This window comes from Plectropomus leopardus, chromosome 5 (genome assembly GCF_008729295.1).
Source record: "Plectropomus leopardus isolate mb chromosome 5, YSFRI_Pleo_2.0, whole genome shotgun sequence".
NCBI lineage: Eukaryota > Metazoa > Chordata > Actinopteri > Perciformes > Serranidae > Plectropomus > Plectropomus leopardus.
In genome coordinates, this window is record NC_056467.1 from 6,175,279 (window position 1) to 6,197,800 (window position 22,522).

At 39.8% G+C, this 22,522-nt stretch overlaps 3 protein-coding genes across 4 annotated transcripts; 1 reads left to right on the top strand and 2 right to left on the bottom strand.

Moving 5' to 3' along the window:
• Positions 1-746: 746 nt before the first annotated feature.
• On the bottom strand, positions 747-6,030 carry LOC121942984 (proteasome subunit alpha type-6-like). The gene is made up of 7 exons (XM_042486323.1): positions 5,796-6,030; positions 4,839-4,933; positions 4,393-4,474; positions 4,064-4,219; positions 2,141-2,319; positions 1,961-2,055; positions 747-1,261 (listed from the first exon to the last, which is right to left on the bottom strand). The coding sequence occupies exons 1-7, from the start codon at positions 5,869-5,871 to the stop codon at positions 1,204-1,206; spliced, it is 741 nt and encodes a 246-aa protein (XP_042342257.1). The 5' UTR covers positions 5,872-6,030; the 3' UTR covers positions 747-1,203.
• Positions 2,264-13,924, top strand: LOC121942983 (inositol-tetrakisphosphate 1-kinase-like). Of its 2 annotated transcripts, XM_042486321.1 has the most exons (11): positions 2,264-2,351; positions 3,017-3,125; positions 7,245-7,269; positions 8,730-8,852; positions 8,984-9,101; positions 9,187-9,288; positions 10,741-10,781; positions 10,892-11,057; positions 11,888-11,955; positions 12,786-12,948; positions 13,035-13,924. In XM_042486321.1, the coding sequence occupies exons 2-11, from the start codon at positions 3,073-3,075 to the stop codon at positions 13,136-13,138; spliced, it is 963 nt and encodes a 320-aa protein (XP_042342255.1). In that variant the 5' UTR covers positions 2,264-2,351; positions 3,017-3,072; the 3' UTR covers positions 13,139-13,924. The 2 variants fall into 2 exon arrangements, with proteins under 2 accessions (XP_042342255.1, XP_042342254.1); XM_042486320.1 differs by lacking the exons at positions 2,264-2,351; positions 3,017-3,125 and adding an exon at positions 6,194-6,425.
• An 83-nt stretch (positions 13,925-14,007) lies between these two features.
• On the bottom strand, positions 14,008-22,417 carry LOC121943382 (cilia- and flagella-associated protein 251). The gene is made up of 8 exons (XM_042486905.1): positions 22,399-22,417; positions 22,141-22,221; positions 19,776-19,816; positions 19,613-19,682; positions 18,700-18,765; positions 17,017-17,359; positions 16,353-16,884; positions 14,008-15,245 (listed from the first exon to the last, which is right to left on the bottom strand). The coding sequence occupies exons 1-8, from the start codon at positions 22,415-22,417 to the stop codon at positions 15,177-15,179; spliced, it is 1,221 nt and encodes a 406-aa protein (XP_042342839.1). The 3' UTR covers positions 14,008-15,176.
• Between the last annotated feature and the right edge of the window lie 105 nt (positions 22,418-22,522).

Consider the following 22,522-nt stretch of genomic DNA (forward strand, 5'->3'; position numbering starts at 1 on the left):
AACATGAACAAATGATGTAAAATGCGAAAATGCAAACTTTGTCCCTTACGACTTTCCGTTGAACGGCGCTGTCATGGCTGTTACTTTTATGGCGAGTTACCTTCACATTTCTACTAAATATTACACTTAAAAATAAAACTCTTATTGAACGTTGGTCTTTTTTAATGACAGGCTTTCGCCTGTCACGAGGCTGTTGATAAGTGTGTGTATTAGCATGTAGCTGTAAGACTGTAACTCTCTGTACCAGCATGCGTATGGCTACAATGTTACTTAATATTGGCAGGAGATTTAGCTTTAAAGCTTTCCTGATCATCCTATCAAATCTTATTTGGGGATTTTCATCGCTGAGTGTGGCATTTATAATCCATAAATACCGTTTAACTCTGCCTATGTGTATTTTTTCATATCTGTTTAACGTATAAGATAGTTTTGATTGGATGTCTACATTACTGTTGTGTGTGTGTGTGTGTGTGTGTGTGTGTTGGATTTGTTATAGTGAAGCACTTTGAGATGCATTCATTGTCTTTTCCATTGTTTATTGAAAAAAGTAGTCCCATTTATTCTCGTCTTTGCCCTCGAATCAGTGAACTGGCTGCCAGCCTCACATTATCACCTCACTGATGCCATCTGCTGTTCAACAAGTGGAATACTGTTAAAAATGGATATTTGGCAAAATTTGAGAGAGAAACCAGAACTGTTGATCCATTTTTAAGTAATTAACTTCAAGCAAATAAACAAAAAACGTCTTCTTTTCTCATCTATTTTATTATAACAGTTGTTTAAAAGAGGTTGACAATGATGTGTGGAGAGATGACAACAAGCCTGGCGTCACACAAAAACCTACAGTATTAAATAAGCTGTATGGCAAATATTCTGTACACATCCAAACAAGAACAGCTGAAGTCATACAAAATAAGAAGCATCCAAAAACTGTTGTATTTCAGACATGGAAATATGAAGTTATGGAGGCTGAATGTGTTGTTAAAGATGGTTTTATGTGCCAGAATTTAAACATTGTGCTACTTTTGTATGTTTTTTTCAATCCTAAATCAATTCTTAATAGTGTATTTTTAAGTGTGCATGATTAACCTTCCCGACACACACATGGATACTTTTCTCTTCAGACTGTTACTAAATTGGGATAAATCAAGCAAAATGAAAAATACTCTGATTTATCGCAGCCTGTAGTTTGTGAGGGCACTTTTACTCCCTCTCTGCTATGGCAACCAGGTGGCCTTCTATCTCTTCCTCCAACAGCATCCTACAGAAGAGAGAAACGATGAGATATGAAAAGTGAAAATGGTTAAAATTAGCAGAGAAGAGAGGAATAAAACAAAGCGTAAAGCCGGCCTACACTGAACGATTTCAGCCTGTTTTAGAAACGTTGTTTAATTCCAACTCCCACTGTGGAAGTAAATCATCTGCGATGTGAAGCCAAAATTTACAAATCTCCACGCTTCAACTGCACGAGAGCCTGATGAGCAATAACAGCCGACCAAAGTTTCTGACATCAGAAATTTGTCAAAGCATCAGAGCCATAATTAATCCTTGTTCCCCTGTATGCACTGCATGGCAAACTACACCTGATAAAGCTGAAATTTACTCCAAAACAAGTTGTGCAGCTGAAAATCAGGTCAAAAACGAGCTTGAATCATACAGTGCATTCGCAGTTTGAGGACTTGAGTAAACAATGTAAGATAACAGATGTTTAATCACTAAAGTTAATGTACAACAGTGGCAGCTGCTACAAAACTGTGTCAATGCACATCACCGTGTGACTGTGCAAGTTTAAACATCAGCGCTGCATTTACAAAAAACACATTATAATCAGATATTAGGCTCATCTTTGAAACTGACAGAAGATGGACAAAATACACCCTACATCAGCATAAATTCATCACACACTCCTATCTGATGGAATAACACAAAACAGACTAATATTAGGTCAAAGAGAAGTTACCTGAACTTCGGTTTTTCCTTGGTGACCACGCCGATCTCCAGCTCACTGGCCTTGAAGTCCAAGGACAGGACAGAGGACAGACACGATATAGCCAACTGGAGAGAAGGAAAGTTTGGTGAGTGCTGATCACCTCAGACACACAGAGGCGTCTCATTGTTATTTCGGTGACTCTCACTTTACCTGCACTGTCCTGTCATGGGTCAGATCGGGCTTTTTCTTCAGTTTCTTCTCCAGGTAGCCGTTGGCCTCTGTCTGTTTGGCCCCGACCGCCGTGGCTCTGAAGCCGCAGTAGTAACCTGCAGGGTCACATTTATACAGGACGGGACCCTGCTGGGGGTCGATGGCCACCATGATCATACCTGCCGAGAGCAAAGGAGGAGGATGAAAGGAGGTGAGTGCAACACCTTCACATCATTATAAAGAAAATGCCCCCCATATATGAGAATTTACTGTATATTCAGCCAATTTCAATGGTCCCTGGCAAGCTGTTACACTTAATAATAATTATAATTATACATTTTAATGTAATGCACATTACATTTGGAACAAATCTCAAAGTGTTACAAGGTGAATGCATGAGCATAAAATCAGATAAAAAAAAACTAGAATAAAAGCGTATTTAAAAGTAATAGGTTCTGCTAAAATAAAAGGGATGTTTTAAGTCATTGTTTTAGGATTAGTTTGGCTGCTCAGTTATTTGAAAGGGATGTGATGTTGTGAGATACATTCCCTCCCTGTGGTGCAGCAAGGACTACAAACCATCATGGCATCCAGTAAAAGACTACAAGACCCACAATAAGCCAGCAGGCAGGCAGCTAGGACACTGATTGCTGTCCAGCTAAAACAAATCAGCTGATAATGCTTGAGACAGACAGAGAAGGACAGAGTTTTTAATTATGTTACCCAAAGGACAGTGACCTGGGATTTCGATTTACATGCCTGTTTTTGTTTGGTTTAACTTCTGTCTCAAAGAAATAAGTTGTACTTTTGAAGAAGAGCGAAAACAGCGAGTTTAATGTTTGATAGTCTTCATTTCCTGCATCCACACCTCCAAAGCTGCAGGAGAAGAAGCTCCTGATCTCTCAAGACATGACGGGGAATAAAGAAGCATCATGGAAATGAAAATCAAAGGCGAAGGAACGTCTCCTGAGCAGCCGCTATCAAGGTGAGGTAAGATATCAGCAGAAAACTGGCACAGTAGCACTACGTCCCATCTGTGAGATTTTTTTTTTAAGTACATTTATATACGTGTATTTTTTTTTTTTATTTTATTTTTTTTTGTTTTATTTTTTTTGTCACCTTTATTTATGTTTACTTAATCCACATTTCTTTGGACACATTGATGCCAGCTGCTGTTGCTATATATGAAAATATAAATATATATATATGAATGACATATGACCATTTGGCACTGCACTTTTGATATATACTGAAAAAAAAAAATTTAAAAAAAGATTGATTGATCTAGACCAGGGGTAGGCAACCTGTGGCTCTGGAGCCATATGCGGCTCTTTAGCCCGTCTCCACTGGCTCCTGTTTCTCCATATGGCTCCTGTTATATGGATTTTAATAGCGATTTTTCTTTTTTTTTTTAGGATTTTAATTTCATCATTTAGGTTTAAAATGACATTTTTCAATTGCAAAAATATGTAACCTGTACACATATAATAGCATTTCATTAACTAAAATATGCATCATATTTCTCTGGCTTTGGTGTTTTTTCTGCAAAATGTTGCCAAATTTGAAAAGTGGTGGGCGGTCCTGAATCAAAAAAACTTGACATGCTATGGATTCAAAACCCAAGATAGTCTCAGAGGAAAATGGAGAAGTTGATAGTGCATGGATAGATCTGTTAATTTTTACCACCAACGCTGCAAAGTTAATGTAACAAAAAGATAATAAATAGTGCTAAAACATATTAACGAATGCCCATATAGACCCATTAATAATATTGATAAGCTTACTGTGTTGTGTTGCCTTCATTTTAAATCTCAAATATGTTTTGCGGCTCCAGACAGATTCTTTTGGTAGTAAAGGTCGCCGACCCCTGAACTACACAGAGTGAGTTATTGATGAAGAGGCAGAAATCATGAGCCCACTCACAGCAGCCGAGGGGCCTCATCTCAGCGTTTTGTGTGTAGACCTGAGAGATATCCGCCAACCTGCGACACAACACGTCTGCCATGATGTCATAACCAAATTTATACTTCCACTCTCCTGCTTCGACTCGTGCCCGGTGAACCTGGGAGCGACTGTCCGCTGTCGAGACAAGTGAGAGGGGACAGCGTTTTAACTATATTAAAACCAAACGATCTCCCAGACATAAATATCACCAAAGTTAACAAACGTGGATGACTGACAGCTGATAGTAATATATATATTTACAGTCAATAAATGAACAATGATGCGTTGTGTGCGTGCTGAGTACGTACCGCCGTGGCCGGTCATCACACAGCCGATGCGAGGTGTCAGTTTGAACATGTTGGTCACGGTGGAGGAGTCCAGCAGTTTGTCCTGCAGGCGGGAAAAGGACAGAGTGTCACATCCAAACTACGAAACTGTGTCAATGCACATGACACAGTGTGACTGCAGGTTTAAATATCAGCACTAAACACATTATAATCAGATGTTAGGCTCATCTTTGAAACTGACAGAAGATGGACAAAATACAGCTTTGATTTTAAACTCCTGAAAGAGCTTGATACAATAAAAGTAGTCCCTGGCTGGTAATATGAGAACTGGTATATGTTCAAACATTTGATTCAGCAAAAAACTAGATTCACGACTCCGGTTGAGGCTTCACTGTTTCGCTTGGACTCAGATTGAATCATCTGACTGACTGAGTGTGTGTGTGAGTGAGTTTCTTTTAATATCTTACAGGTATTTTCTTTTGTGTGATGACCACAGCGGTGTCTTTCCCCCGGACCCCCACAGACGTCAGCCCGCTCTGGGAGATGGCTTTGAAGGCATACTCTGCAACAGGACACGTGACACAATACAATTAAAATAATAATTTAAAAAAACATGATAGAAGGTTTTTGATGTAGCAGTGCAGGATGTGATATCCTGTTTCTCTGTGAAGAACTGCATGTTAGTTTCTTCTTCCAAAAGCATCAGTATAAGGGACTGTTCATTATTTATGAGAGGGGAGGGAGTGGTGCAAAACAGAGATGGCACTTTAAATATTTTTTAAGCTCTGTGGAGGGAGCTATGTTTTTGGATTTGACTAAGGGGGGACATTCATTAAATACCCTAGGAACCTTAAAACCCACAGTTGGGTTTGAAAAGCATTTATTCTCTAAAAATCTCCAAAAAACACACCATTTAGCAGCACCAGAAACTGTGAAATATGGTTATTTATGGTGGAGGGAGCATGATGGCATGCATACCCCCCAGACACTCAGGGAGGCTCACAATAAAATAAAAACAAAACTTCAGCCACACTTCTCTGATAAATTAAGCACAGTCCCTTATTACATTTCATTTGAGGAACAAGTTAGCCGAGCAATTTCTGGCCTACTTTAACTGCAAATAATGAAAATGACAGAACTTAACACACTTTAACCTGTGATATCATAACCAGAGTAGACTTTTACTTTGAAAAGGCAGAGTATTTTACAAAAAAACGTCAGATTTAACCTTAAAATGTAAAATGAATAGAACTTGTGATGCTTACTGCCCTCCACTGGGTAAGCTAACCTCTTCAGCTACATCATAATACTCTTGTTATATAGTTTTGTTCATAAAGTAACCGTCAGTTGATGCATTAGACTGCGTGGTAACAAGTCCACCCGTTACTCCAGCGCTAAAACTCCGGGGAAAGTGTCTCTCTTACCGACTTGGTACAGGCGGCCCTCCGGTGAAAATATGGTGATGTGTCGGTCGAAACCTGCGTTTGAACCGCGCGACATTTTTTTTCTCGTCCTCGTGACCTTAGATGAACTTCGCAGCACTTTAATGTATCTTTATATCTCCCTAAATAATATTAATATTTCCTTTCAGTCAGATAGGAAACAGCATGCGGAGCTGCTACTGTGCGATGAAAACTGGATAATGGAGTAACTTCCCTGCAAGGTTTTTTACTTTCTCTTTCACTTATATGTGAGAGGCGCAGCTCCACCGCTGGCCTCACTTATTATTGGATGGCAGCAATAAGGAAGTCAAGTGACTTTACCAGTTAGACAGCCTCTCTCTCTCTTTTTTCACCTGTGGGCGAAAGTTATGAATCAGGCGAAGCTTTTTAAAAAACACTGAGGTTGTGTCGGCGGCAGAAATATTAGTGGGAGGGTTGGATGGACAGGAGCGAGACTCAGACCTCCCTGTCTCCCTCTGTGTGTCTCTGCTGTCATTTGGCTGCCGGTGGTCCCCGGACACACAGACTAATGTCGGGCCGCAGGGTTGGTTTCTGGCTCAGCGATAAGAAACGCAGGAGGATGAACCTGGACGCTTTTGCAGATTTCTGTGCGTAAGTTGAAATCTTTTTAGAGATTTTTATTGATTGACAATGAATGGGCCCCCTTCGTGTTTTCACAGTGGGGCCCCTAAAAATATATGCAAGGGATCCTATAGAAAGCGACAAATAACGAATGTATTATAGGGGTCGACAGATTATCAGCCTGGCCAATTATTGAGGCCGATATTTGGCATTTTGCTGTTTCTTTGTATCAGCGTTTTATAATGATCACCAATAAAGTTAATCAATTGAAAAGCAAAAGAAAGCCTCAGTCTTGTAAAACTGTTTAAAAAACGGTTAAATGGTTTATTCTGTAAAATTACCTAATTTAAGCTGATAATAGCTTTGTGAAGCACACACACACACACACACACACACACACACACACACACAAAACAACCTCTTAGAGCTATTTTTATTTATTCATTTTTTATTTAGATGTTCAGTTGACTTTATGAGAAAAGTTGCTGGGATGTTGCTGTATTTGACGTTCAAAGTTTCAGTTTTGATTAAACATTTGCTGAAGTCATTTAAACAGAAATTTTGTGTTGAGTTTGTTATATTACAAACTCTTAATATTGACAGATAGATTTGAATGAAAACTGTTTTAGAAAAAACAGATATTCATAAAGTTTTTCTCTGGGGACATATTTTTAGTTGAAAAAAAGGTAATCACAAAATATTATGATATACAGTATATTATTACGATAATCGCAACAAGTTTTAAATTCCGATAATATTATATCATGACTTAAGTATTGTGATGATATTGTTTCATGGAGCTTCTGGTGATTCACCCATGACATAAACATTAATGTATTTTTCCTGCAGGGACCATGGAGTGGAAGTGGTGGAGGTAGGTTTTTTTCACATATATTTGACATCATTACAGTCTTTAAGATGTATAATAAAAGGATGAAGAAAGGCCAGGTGTGTGGTGAGAAGTGAGGAGGAGGATTTTCCATTTTTTAAGGCTGGAACTGTGTGTCTCTTTCATTGTCTCTTCGTGTGTGCACGTGAAGACGGATGGATGTTTGTCTTTGTGCATGACTTTGTCTGTATAGATGCCGTAACACCCACACACATGCACACAGAGAGGTTTACTCTAGAGGTTAAGCAGTTAGAGAGAGTGACAGTGGTTTGGGTGCACCTGCACACACACACACACACACACACACACACACACACGTGTCATGTGCATATGTCCACAACTTTAGTAATCCATGTCACAGCCACCTGCAGCTCACTCCTACAATCTGTCAACTGTGAACATTGTAACTGCTAACACATTTCACTGCATGTGAATATCAGCACAGGACAGAATACTTTCTCCTTTATCATTACAGTAGGGCCGATATTACGAAATATATCGTCTGACGATAAATGAATGTCTATATATTCTGCTTATATTGTTTATTTCATTCACACATCGTCTACACATTGCATGGCGCCAAAACATGAAAACATGGAGGAGATAGAAAGCGATACCGAACATGGGGATTCAGCACAACTGACTCACACCAACCGGCCTACTCAAAATGTTTTCGTCAAAAAGCGTATTCGTTCCACTTTAATTTATTTAATTATAGCAATACTTTATTTAACTTAACTATAACAGCACTTGATTTAACATAATAGTATTTTATTAGACACTATTAGAACACTATGTATCTTTATTTTATGACAGTAACTATTTGTAACTGACATTAATTTGATAACTTTGCATTTTAGTAGTTTACAATATTTTTGAGGAGATTTCCAAAAGTCGAGAGATATATCGTGTATCGCGATATAACGGAAAAATACTGAGATATTATTTTAAAGCCGTATCGCCCAGCCATAGCCTACAGTATGTCATAAGAGGCAGAAACAAATATCAAAATGGTCAAATTATAATAAACAAATGAGATATTTGCAGTAATATAAAACTCAAATATGAAAAATAGAACATAAATAACACAGAGTGTATGTACAAGAGGTGCAATGGAGGAATTGTACAGTTGTGCAGACATTAATTTTGCGGTGCAAATATCTTCATAGGTCACTACTTTGAAGTGTTCAGGATCGATTGGTAAAACATTTTGTGCAGGAAGTACTTTTTCCCTCATGCACACTGGCGCATCCAAGGGAAAAAACAAATCTCAGGTCACCACTTGAACTGAGTGCATCACACTTACCTTGCACACCAGTGCAGAAATGCTACTTTACTTCACATACTTTCCCAAATATTTAAGATAAGCGATATGAAAAGTACTGTGACACTATAATTAGACAGATCCACTATATCGGATGTAACAGTGATTTTTCTTTTGTCAGATTGACCTCACTCAGCCACTGGGGCCCCAAGGACCCTTCGACGCCATCGTTCACAAGCTGTCTGATGTCATTGTGGAGGCTGAGCACGACAGCCAATCAAAGCAGCTCCTCGCCAACTTCGAGGTAAGGCGGTTAAAATACCATCTTTTTGTGTTTGTTCAATCAAGACCTTTTTGACAGGACTTTTTTTTAATGCCGCTCTGTGTTTATTGAGCAATTATTAGAAGTGAGATGATCTGTCTTTTACATTTCAGAGCTATGTGTCAGCTCATCCCCGTACAGTTCTTCTGGACCCCCTGCCTGCCATGACTCAGCTATTAGACCGCTTTGCCTCATATCGGATCATGAGCAAGCTGCACAGTTCACTCCAAGGTGAGCTGCAGCTCTACGGTGCATATAATAGTAAACTGCTGTTTATAGATACAAACATCTGTGTTTCCTGTTATCTTCTGTTCAGACTGGCGCATCTGCAGTCCTCCTTACCTGGAGATCCACAGCGCTGGTGACCTGTCATCCATTCAGCAGGCTGTGATGAGCCAGGGTCTCAGCTTTCCTCTCAGTCAGTTTACTCTGTCTGTTGCCTTTTACCTTCTGCCTTATTTCATTCTTACGTTTTTTAATTTTCATAAATTCAGAATGTTTAATTTAACTTTAAAGGGGACCTGTTTTGCTTTTCCTTCCCACGGATCCTTAAAAAGTCCTAAAGGCATTGTATTCAATAGTTTAAAAATAAGGCCTTAATTGGTATTAAAATGTATTAAATCAATCTTGCAAAAGTCTTAAAAATGCTGAAAAAAATTGGATTTTATTTTTATTTAATTTTGATGTTGCATTGTAAAATCTCAAAATAATTGGTAATAATTACATTTTAAATAATTAACAGAATGCTTCTCGAATTACGATCACACAGATAAAGAAAGAAAAACACACGTACCACATCTAATCAAATGACAAATTAATAGTTGGGTTTTTTTTTTCTTTTTTAGAGGCAAACTAAATGCAACTTTTATAATAATATTTGTTTTCCACGTGTTCCACTTTAGAAGGATTTGAGTTTTAAGTAGATATTCCAACTTTTTATTCTGACCAAAAAAATTTATTTTTTTAATTTTTATTTTAATTGTTCCTAACCCTAAGTAATTGATGTGGGTTCGTGTTTTTTTCCTAAATTTTTGTTATTGTAAACATTTTCTTCGATTTAATCCTTTAAAAAGTCTTAAATATATTACTTGTCTTAAGCTGTATGAACCCTGGTAAAGTAGTTTCATGTACAGTAATAAGTATCAGATGTTCAAACTTGGCCAAAGTTTTCAGTAATCATGTTAACATACTGAATTTAAAAGTAGACTAATCCCTGTGAGCAAAAACCTTAGGCTTCAAATGTTTTTTTTTCTACTTTTGAGGCAAGTTTCACATCACGTCAGTTTCTGACATATCTTTGAATGGTCATCTGCTCCAGGTGCTTATGCTGCCTTCATGTGCTCCTCGGAAATACCGTATCTGTTGCACATTTTATTATATGTATCTACTGGCTGGAGCAAGCAAGCAAACGTTTAACTATAAAGCATGGCAGTATGCAAACATTGATAACCTTATTTTATAACACAAGTTACCGACTTGACGCCATAAATGCATTATCATCGCAGTCAATGTTTGGTCAACGGTAAGAAACTTTTTGATTGGCTTTTTGATAAAAAAGAGACAAAACCCTCCAAAACAAAGTGTTTTCGGACAAAGGACGAACACAGGTGTTTCAGCACAGACAGTATGAGGAAATAAAAGCATGAACATTTTTTGTAGAAGAGACCCAAAATACGAGTATAAACCTGAAAGTGAGCACAATAGGTCCTCTTTAAGGTAATTAGTTTAGAGTAGGTTTGTGATCAGTGGTGTGCTAGGCCCCTAAATGCGTGTCACAGTGCTGAATTCAGTTTTCTGTCTTTCCGTTTTGCTTCCTTGTGAAGTATGACAGAAGCCATAAACACTTCCTCCTTTTCTGTGTTGACCCCAGTTTGTAAAACCAGGGTGGCACATGGCTCCCTGTCCCATGAGGTGAGTGGTGCTTTAACATTGTACCTGTGCAGTCATGTTTGGGTTGTTTATTCGCTGTTTTTTTGTTGTTTTTTGTCTCTCTGTCTGAGCAGTATCTGTGTGTGTTGCAGATGTCTCTGATCTTCAGTGCAGGGAGTCTGGCTGATATCCGTCCTCCCTGTGTGCTCCAGAGCTTCGTCAACCACGGGGCTGTTCTGCACAAGATGTTTGTGGTCGGAGACAGACACTTCTGCGTAGAAAGGCCCTCACTCAAGAACTTCCCCTGCGGCCCCTGTGGTCAGTCTGCAACACACCAGCAAATAGATACATATATACAGATGTATAGATTTTCATCCTTTTCTCAACATTTTCGCCCCTTTCTTACCCTTTACTTACCTTTCCTTCTGATTCTTGTCTTGTCCATTTTTTCTCTCGCTTTTCTGTCTTGTTCTCGATACCTTTTATTTTCCTGCCATGTTTTTATTTCCCTCTTTTTAATGTCTTGTTCTTGCTTTTTCATTCTCCTTTCATTTTCTTACCTTATTTCTTTTCCTTTCCTGTGATGTATTGTCCTGTCCTGTCCTGTCCGAACATGTTGTATCTTTATTTCATTCACACAGTAATTCATGTAGTAATTGATAATTACTACTACTTTTTTTACATTTTATTTAAGAAATCAAACCAATTTGCTAAGGTGTCAAACGGTTAGATAGTTTTTGGAAGGCGTCTAAATGCAGCACAAGAAAACAGATGTTGATCCTGGTTTCAAAGGGTTAAATAGTGTGCACAGTAACTTAAACAGACCACAGGGTGGTAGTCATGTTACAACCAGAGTTGCATGTGAGATGCATAAGTTAAAATCCAACAAAGAAGAAGTGACCAGAAGGGGAGTTATGTGTTTTGCTGGTAGAAACAAAAATGTGCTCTTGTCACTGTTAAACTAAGCAGTTGTTCAGTAAAAGATCTGAATGCAGAATGAATGTTGCAGTCGCTTTTTCTGAACAAGTTACAGCAAAGTCCCTACAAGACATGTCCTGCTTTGTCTGGCTTTGTCCTTTGTCATGCTTCCTTGTTTTGTCTTTCTCTGTCTGTTCCCTGTATCCACTCCAACTGGGACGTCTCTGCAGACAGGAAGACCATCTTCTTCAACAGCCATCAGGTGTCCAAGCCGGAGTCGAACTCTGATCTCACAGCAGTAAGTGGCAGGACTCGAGTTCACATGTCATGCAATGCATGCATCAAAGTTTCAAACAAGTAAATTTCTCTGTGACAAAATGTCTTTCTTATATTTCCTTAATTTTTTTAGATGAAGTCAGTATGAAGCAATACTGACTTTAACAAAGTCTATGTTCAATTCTACCCCGTTTTCTCAGTTTGATACCCTAACCTTAGGGCTAATATATCTGCAACCCTGCACAAACAAGCATAGTGATGTCATTTAACACTTTAAAACCTAAGACAAATTGCTTTATTTCTTTTAAAAACTTGGGGAAAGGCAATAGGCACCAAAAAAGTTACCTAAAAAATAGAAATAAATTTATGAAAATTACAAGAAAATAACCTGAAAACTAGAAAATAATTATAACTTGAAAGAATCAATCAAAAAAAGGGGAAAAAAACAAACAGGACTTGGAAAGCATGCTTTAAAAAGTTCTAATAATTATGTAACATAATTTTAAATATGTAAGTATTATAAATATACAGGGTTTTTTTAATAGCTTGTTCTTTTTTCTCTAGCCTTTTTAAAAAGTAATTTTCTAAATCTACTAATTCCTTGCAATTTGTGGAACATTTCTAAACCAAGTTGCTCATTGCCTTTCTCCCATTTATTTTTATGGAAATCTCACCAATCTGCTCTGGGCTCAAAGGTTTAAATACTTGTGTAAGCAAAGATGCTCCAGGTTTCAGAGGGTTAAGGTGTTCAAACGGCTTATTAAAAGTTTCACAAGTAGACCTCCACTCATTTGGCATCGGCCTGGGGTAAACTCCGCCCTAATAATGTCCGTTTTCCCGCTGACCCCTCAGCTGGACGAGCAGATGCCTTGCCTACCTCCTCCCAGCTCAGAGGCCATGGCCGCGCTGGTCAGAGAGCTCCAACTTCAGCTCGGCATGGCTCTGTTTGGCGTGGACGTCATCATCAACATACACACACACACCCTCACTGTCATCGACATCAACATCTTCCCAGGTACTGCAGCTACACACACACACACACACACACACATACAGACACACACAGATGCCGTGATGTTCTGACACTCTTTTCTGTGTCAGGCTATGAGGGAGTGCCCCAGTTTTTCTCCTCCCTGCTCAGCCACATCGAGTCAGTGTTGGACAAACAGGCCTCTGCTGGCCCCGAGGCGACCGGCGCTCCGTAGTCAACACAGACCGCAGGAGGTCAATCCGCTGCCACAAGTAGCCTTTAAGTCACCTCAGGGGCACAGCAGGGATTGTTCTGCGTTTTATCAGCTTTCCAGGACAAATAAAGTCATCGGCAGTGGCTTTTTCACTGTTTTTGGACCAAACTCCAGACTTGGCTTTTAGCCATAATAGATCATTTATATTTAATGTTTAACATGACTTGATCTTTGACTGTATTGCCTGAAAATCACACTAATTTTGAGCTGTTTTACAAGCTGACACACCATTAGAAGACACATGATGGCGTAATACACTTTATGTTTATTGATTGACAGGTAGCATAGAAGAAGGTACAGCAGGCACAAAATACAGCACTCTGATTGGCCAGTAATATTACAAATGGTGTTTTTGTCATCATAGTATTTTTTTTCCCCTTTTCGAAATGTCCTCTATGCCCTTATATCACACCGTCCCCCCCGCCCACACAGACATTCCTACGTGCTGGTTTGTAAGATACATTTTTGTGGAAGCCTTTTGCGCTATCATAGAAAAAGGAAATGACAGAACATTATTTTTTCATTCACAAGAACAAAAACCTCATCTTTGGAATAGACAGTGAGCTCATCAGTGTTGACCGACTGTGTGTTATCACTACGTGTTTAGACAAGTTGACCGACCGGCTACTCTGCCAGTGTTTGAATGTATTGTAAATCTTGGCTGTGTAGAAAAAGAGAGATTATATCTGCTATATGAATCCTCTATGATGCACTTTGACAACATATTAAAATACATGTAATAATTCATTATTTGGCTAATTATTGCATTCACATGTGCTGTAATCTATATTGTGTTATTGCAGTATAGTGGGCCTCCAGTGGTTACCCTGTTAATCCTGCACTGTGTGCATTTCTACCCAGTGTCCTGTTGGGGGCGCTGTTGCTTCATATTTCCTGTGACCTTGGCTTACAGACCATGGTGTCTGATATTTACACAAATGACATGACAGCCATGAAAACTGTGAACACTATTTAGCATTTATTGACGTTATCGTCAGTGTTACCAAAAGACAACAAAATGGCTTTAGTGACTCCCTCTTCCCTCGGCTCCTCCTTGGCTTGTTAAGATAAGAGTGCAAAGCTGGCTGAGAACCTGAAGTGACACTTTTAGACCTTGTAAGCTCTAAGTACATAACATCCTGTGGCCACACAAGAGCCACGCTGAGGACAAACCTAACATCTGACACACGTGTCGCAGAATACTTTTGTTCGTGTCACCCTGGTTCCTCACAAACAGTCTGGTTTTAACAGTGCGAGAGCCAAATGAAACGCAATCCTTGTTTCTACTTTATCATCGAAGAAACGAAGAGGAAATAATGACTTACTCCTGTGTAGAAATATCAGTAATACATATCGTTAACAGTCAGAACAGCAGGAACAGCTTACACATTAGTTATTGCACAAAATATATATTGAAATACATATATTACTCATAGTAGGGACACGTTTTTCTCCTACCGAGAATACACACCGTCGAGGATGAAACCTTCGGAGAAAAGAAGCGCTGCTAGCCAGTATTCATGACTCAGATTTCAGAGATGATGGTGTTTGTGCGGTCGGCAATCTGTAGTCATAAATAACATTTGAATAAAAAGTGCTGAATGCATCCGTGGCTATTTACAGCTGGAGTGAAATCACCTGTCTACCTTACAAACAGCATTTACAGGTACTTAGACGAGTGAAGATAGACACAAAGATCTTTCAGATTCTCTAGAAAAGTGCGTCTCTTTTCCTAAACACTCACTGAGGAAACGGTGACAGCCTTTTCCGGCCAATCTGAAAGCAGAGATGAAGCAACCGTATGTACACATTCCTTTTTACTAATGTCCATTTACAGATTCACATCTGAGGACATTTCTCTGAGTGCTGTGGGGATTTGAAGGCTGTAAAATGGGAAATGTGTGATCTTGAATGTGTGACTGTGAATGTAACAAAGGGTTTTGTCAGTCCACTGTGTCGTGTGTGTGTGTGTGTGTGTGTTCATGCTTATTTGTGTGTCTTATCCTCTGCGAAGCTCCCTCAGCTCTGCAGCGACTTTGCGCAGCTCTGCTTCAATCTCCAGCAGCTCCTGTCGACAGAAAAAAAAAGAGAATACATGACACAGCAATACGGGACATGATGACACAGTGCTTTAGATTACAGCACAAAAATAACTGCAGATATTTTGCACATACTGTATTATGGAGTACCAATGAGCCTAAGGAACATACAAATAAATGATACTTTAAGTACTTTTTCAGTTACCTAATACATATTGAATATGTATTGAAAGGGGAAAAATGTTGTTGTTATCTTCCCAAAAACAATGGTAAATATCAGGGAGAACCTCTAAGACCTGTGACTTCGAGAATGTGGCATTCTGAGTATGAGGATGCTAACTTTGTTATTGTTTATAATACATGCTTGAGAGTCGGAAACTGCAATGAGCAATATTATCACCAGTCATGACAATGTTGCAACAGCTGGTATAGTTTCACTTTTCACAAGTCTGCATGTGAGACAATGGCAAAATGTGGTCTTGGTTGCACCACAGAGGTGGTTTTGTTTATAGGTTTGTCTGTCTGTCTGTCTGTCTGTCTGTGATTCTGTCACCACCATAATGTAACAACTGTGCAAAAAACAGACACAAAGCTTTACAGGTGTGTAGTTGATCAAAATAAGGCTGCGTTCAAAGATAAGGGGCCATTGGCACCCCACTTTATGACCCTGGCTTTGTTTTAAACCCATGATCACTGTAGTCACTACCAATTTTCAAGCAAACAAACTGCTGTGATCATCAGTAATGAGTCTGAGGCAAAATATTACCTAAAAATATTGTGATATTATTTTAAAGCCATATCGCCTTAATTTCATGTCTGTGGTTGTTTTGTGTCTCTTAGAGGTTGTTTTGTCCTGTTTTGTCTTTATTTTGTGTCTCAGTAGTTCCTTTCCATCCTTTGTAGTTGTTTTGTTTTTTGTTTGAGTTAATTTAAGCGACATTTTGCATGTCAAGTCCAGGGGGCCCCCCTGACACGTTTGGCCCCTGAGCCTTTGCCCAGCAGGCCCGTGCATGAATCCGTCTGTGAGAAGTACCACAAATATACCAAATAATGATGCTGTAATTTGTGGGCTGTGACATAAACTGTAAACAAACACGCATCAGTAATAGTCACAGTCATTATTTGCAGCAACTTACCTCCCCTTCATCTTCTTCCGCATCATCCTCCTCATCGTCTTCCTCCTCCTGCCCCTCCTCATCCTCTCTAACGTACTCATCCTCATCTTCCTCATCCTCATCATCCTCCTCCGCATCCTTGTACCTCTCCCTCTCAAACTGCTGCGTGGCTTCATCGCTCGCTTTCTCCATCACTCTCTTCTGCTGGGGCTCCTTCACCTCCGCCGCCTCCTCCTTCTTCTTGACCTCATTCTCTGTTTTCTCATCTCGCTCCTTATTGTCGTCTCCCTCCTTCTTCTCGCTCTTCTCCTCTGCTGTCCTCACCTCCACGCCGTCATCTTTCTTCCCGCCCTTTGTCTCCTGCTCCTCCTCCTCCTGTACCCGTTTCATCTTCCTGACGAGTTCGTCCAGCTCCTCCTGCTTCTCCTTCCGCTCCCTCTCCTGCTCCACCTTGCTCTTGCTGTCCTGGTCTTTGAGCAGCTCCTTCAGCTCCTTCTCCACCTTCTCCCTCTCCACCATCAGCTCCACCTCATTCTTCCTCCTCTCCTCGATTCTCTGCTTCTCCAAATCCTCCGCTGTCTCTCCCTCCTTGTCTTTCTCCTCCTTTTTCTTCTTTTCCTCCACCTCTTTCTTCTGTTCTGTCCCAGAGCCTTTCTGGATCTCCCTCTCCTTCACCGCCTCGTACCGTTTCTTCTTCAGCTCTTTCAGCAGTTCTTTGAGCTCCTCATCGTTCTTCTCCTCCTTCCCTTTCTTGGTGATCTCTTCAGCCAACAGCTCCTCAAGCTCCTTGGCTCGCTCCTCCTCAGTGTCTGTCCCTCTGTCTTCGATCCGCGGCTCCTCTATTATCTTCTCCTTGGTGTCGTCTTCTTCTTCTACCTTGTCTTCTTTCTTTTCCTCCGTGTCTCTTGGGAGGCTGGTCACGTCACTCTCCTCCTTCGTCTCCTCATCCCCCTGCTCCAAGTCACTTTCATCGTCAGCCAGGTTGTACTCATATCGCTCCTTCTCGTCTTCTCGCTCTGAATCTCTCTCTGTAACAGTTAGACAGCAACAGTCAGTGCCACGTGGTCTAAAATGCATCAGCACATGTGTGCCATAGTGCTGAAGACATTCATATAAATCCAAGAAAGGTAAATGAAACATCAAATTAAACTTGTCCTTTTCTTGCAGTGAATAGTGTGTTGAAGGTCCAGTGTGTAGGATTTAGGGGCATCTTTGGGCAGAAATGGTATATAATATTCATAACTATGTTTTCGTTAGTTTACAATCACCTGAAAATAAGAACTGTTGTGTTTTCATTACTTTAGAGTCAGCTGTTTATATCTACATACGGCGTGAGTCAGCTCCTAGGAATGCTTGAAAAACCAATTTCTTATCGTGGTCCAAGATGCCATTTGGCCCAAAAAGACTTTTTCCCACAGTGAAAATGAAAGAGACATCTGTAAATTAGTAAATATAATTTTTTGAGTATCACAGCCCCTATGAAATGACTTTACAATCACAATCTGATCTATTTGGTCCAATAACAAAAAAAAGGTGTATTAAGAGACCTGGACACAGCGTTGAACCCAGGACCCCATTGATTTCTTGCCAAATTGGTTCAACTGCTGTCCATAGATTATTTGCGCTGCTTCCACACTGCGTGGCCTGTAGAGCAGGTGCACAAGAGACTTACACAGGCTGAGTGACTACTTCCAGTTTAGCGGTCTGCTAACTTGAATATGGATAAAATGATTAAATCATGCAACTCTTCTAGACTTTCTTAATGTTATCGATCCACGCAGATTAAATCCCAATAGTGAAACGGGTCATATATATCAATAAAAATGTATCCACTAATTGTCTCTTGTGCAGTGCAAGTCAACGCAAATGTCTTTTTTAGCTGCAGGGCATCATGTGACGGTGTAATTACACTGTTTGGTGTAATTGGCTTCAAACGCATGTAGCTGACTCAGCAGACAGAAGTCTCTAGTGCTTCTTCTTCTATAATGCGGAAGCAGCGCTGATCATCCAGATGATTTTTTACACTGCTGTTGACCGTTTTTTGGCTTCATGAGCCACTGAGCACCTTTAATAGGAATGAACAGGGTCCCGCCTCCAGCGCTGTATCCATTTTCTATTTATACATCCATGCTCCCATGGAGTCTGCCATATTGTTCAACAGTTACCAAACCAAACACTGGCTGTAGAAAGGGCCATTCCCATTTTCACGTTTTTTGCGTTATTTTTTGTTTTTGCATCAGCTGCTGTAGTTCTACATGCTTGGGACATTGGACAAGTTTCAGTCCTGCACCCTCACCACTGGATGCCACTAAATCCTACACACTCAACCTTTAAAATTACAGTGTGTCAAAAGTGAAATTGTGCATACCATCATCAGCCAGCCTCTGCAGCTCCCTGAGCAAACCCTGATGTCTTTGTACTTCATCAAGTTCCTCTGCAAAAACAATGACATGCAATATTTCAGAAACACAAAAGTGCACTGAAAACACACGACAAAGTATCCACAAATATAATTCAAGTCAAGTCTGTCGAGTCTTTATTCATCAAGAGCAGTGTGTCAAAACACCCATCACAGATTAGAATAATGGAGAATTTCAGCAAATAAGGCAAAAGACAAAAGGATCTTGTGATAGTTTAATTATATTTGTTTCCTGTCTTACATTTTAAAGTCATGTAATGTTAACCCGTCTTCTGCTGTTTCTTGTTGCTATTGCTGCTCTGCATGTCATGCTTATTTGTGTGTTGCTGCTTCATGTTCAGTGCATGATTATTTGTGCTAAAAAGCTATATGTTGTTGCTTTGCTGTTGTTCTGTTCTGGTGTTCTGCTGTTTCTTGTTGCTTTGCATGGCTTGTGCTGCTGTTGTTACATAATTTTTTATCATTTTATAGGTTTCAAAGGACTACCACTGAAAATTAGCCTGATGGCTAACACTGGCACATTTACAGAAATGTTGATTAATTTGTGTTTTCCTTATAAATTAAAAAAAGAAATAAAGGTTTAGAAATTAAACATTTAATCTGCAACAATGTCAAAAATTAATCTCTCAATGTGTTGATTTGTCCCAACAACAGCCCAAAACCTCCAAAAGTTATGTTGATATAAAGCAGAAATTTTTATTTTAAAAACAAACAAACAAAAAACACTTAACATATTAATGCATATCATATTCATATTGTTGATGATGAATTCATGTTGGTGGACTAACTGAATAATTCTCTCAGCTCTCGTAATTAAATACCATAATTTGAGTTTTGATGAATAGATAATTAGAGATGTCACCTGTTAGCTGTGGGCCACATTCATGAGGAGACCCGTCATCATTCAGCGTCTCCTGAATAATACATTCAACCTAGAGGCACAATACAAACACACAATTACTCATTTACCGATTCAAAAAAATCTGTATGATGCAGAATGATAGGGGAATTTAAAAGTTTCTGACCTTTGCATCATTAAGGGGTGAGGTAACCGGCCGGCTTCCCACTGAGGCACGAAACAAGGAAGGAGATGAGAACATTAAACATTAGATTTAGCATTTCTGCAAAAGCACCAGACTATGTTACAGATCTCCACAGATGAACTAGTTTGTTTACTTAGTCATGCGCGGGCGTGGGTGGAGCTGTTCCCTCATTAAGGTAAGTACAGTTACCTTGGTGAAGCGACACAGCAAAGAGGCTTAACCTCCTCTCCCTCTCTCTCCAGGATGCAGATATTCCCAAAGGCTTTAGCTCACCGGTAGTTTCCCACCAGGGCTAAATCAGTCGCAGAGCCTGGCCTGCCAGTCGATCATTAAAGGCACACTGAGCTGTGCCATCAACGCCTTTTCTCATGGAGATGCATTGAAGGGAACTAAATGTCAGCGTAGATCACAATCCATGTTCAGCTATCAGCCTGTGACCTTTGCTTTTATTGTTATGTAGCGGGAGCTGGCTGAGGTGTGATATATGATGCTGTTCAATCACTGCACCTCCATTTAGTCAGGAATCTAAATGTCAGCCCACAATGTTTTGGTAAATTCGACACCATCTTTGTCAACTTGATAGGAGTCGACAGATTATCGGCCAATTACCGATATTTGGCATTTTGCCTACTATCTGTATCTACATTTTATATTAATGATCACCAGTAAAATGAATCAATAAAAAGTGCCTAGAAAATGTCATCATGGGAGGAACTTTTACTTTGTAAAAACCTCAGGGAGCTATTCTTATTTAGTCATTTTTTCTTTTAATTTTCACTTGACTTTAGTGAAAATTTAGTTCCCCTCTGCAGGGAACTTGATGTATATGATGCTGAATGTTTCAGTTTTGGTTACGGTTTTATGTTGTTATATTCCAGATTCTAAAAAAAAATCATTTTTATTGTTAATGCATATTGATTTTAAATATCAATTATCTGTCTCATTAAGCACTAATAATCGGTATCAGTATCAGCCCTGAAAAACCAATATCAGTCAACCCCATCAAAGCAAATGAAGTAAATCGAACTTAAATGAAACGTGCTTATGTACAAAAACTTACTGTAGTCTTAAACACAGCACTGCAAACTCAGCTACATTTACTCCCTTCACTGACATGAAACACGTATAAGCTGGATGTTTGATCTCCTCTCTGTGGTGTGTGTCAGCACACAGCCAGATCAGCACCAGTCAGGATCAATAAAGGACTAACTGATACCTTGGCCACTGATGAACCCCCCTGCAGACACGTGAGCTGCCTACAGTTGGGCCCTGTGAGGTTCTGTATGTCCATGTGATGGTGTGCGTACATGCGTGTGTGTGCGTGTGTGTGTGTGTGTGTGTGTGTGTCTAAGCTGGGACACTCTATTAAAGCTGTGATCTGGCTCTGGTTTTATTGGCTTGCCTGCTGGTCGACCAAACTCCATGTAATAAATTCAGAAAAGCATCTGCACAAGTCAAGAGTCTTCAGTTTGGTAAAAGACCAAATGATTTGTCTAATTCAGCCTTGACTAAAAATTAGAGCCTCGTCTGAGTCAGGAGCATGTGCCTATAGGGACTGAGCGATGCACAATAATGAGTTTATAATGAGATTACTCCTCATCTTGTCATTTAATGCTAAAGTCAGGCTGTTATATTACCTACAGTTGCTGGTTCTGAGGTGATGTGATTTCTTTTTTTAGCTTTAGTTCTTTGTTGGGGTGGGAATTGACCATTTTGCCTTTATGCACTGAGAGAGCTAAATAAAACTTAAAAACACACATCTGCTCTATGTAGGTTATCGCTTTTGTAAGGGACTGTACTTAATTTATTAGAGTAGGGATGCGTGTGGCTGTGTGACTTTAGTTGTTTTTTTATATTATAGCCCTCCCTGGAGCTACAAATATTTTTCCCTGAGTGATTGGGGGGAAATGCATGACCTTCCTGCCACCATAAATTACAATTTTTTCACAGTTTATGGCTATGGTAAATAGTGTGATTTTTCAGATTTTTAAAGAAAATGTGCCTTTCAAACCAACTTGCAGGTTTTGAGGTACTGAGGGTTAAAATAAAAACAAAACATGACCATTTAAAGTTGAATATCCCTAACCTGAGCCAAATTCAAAAACATAATTCCTTCTCCAGAGTTTAAACAATTATTTGGAGTGGCTCCCCCGTTTTGCACCACCCCCTCCCATAAATAATGATCAGTCCCTAACCGCATACAGCGCTCAACGCCACTGCAGACTTATATTTACCATTTTAATACACGGCTCTGTAGGAAGCATTCTCCCTAAAATCCTTACACATCTGAGCAGCCTGAACTCATTTCAGCTAATTAACACGTTTTCACGCAGCTGGCGCGTGTTACCGTGCAGCACGCGCACATGTGCGCCGTTGCGCTCACCTGTGCGGAGCTTTAATTCGCATTTATGTTGATCCAGAGGACTGTCTGGGGGTCAGTGAACACAGATATGTTTGTGTTTAAAATAGCCACCCCAGCCAGCGACAGCACCGTCAGACCAGCACACAGAAACAGAAAGGTAGGCGAATAACAAATTATGTAACAACGCTTTTGTTTAGCCTATTAGTCTAAACCCCGGAGGCTTTCGCCATTAGGTTAGCATACCTGCCACATAAAGTGTCATTGTAACGCATTTAGTCTTCACCATGATAAATACACGCCGGTAAAAAGGATAACAAGGACTACAAATGGAACAAAGTGTGTGAAACACGAGGCTTGTCTCCGGCGC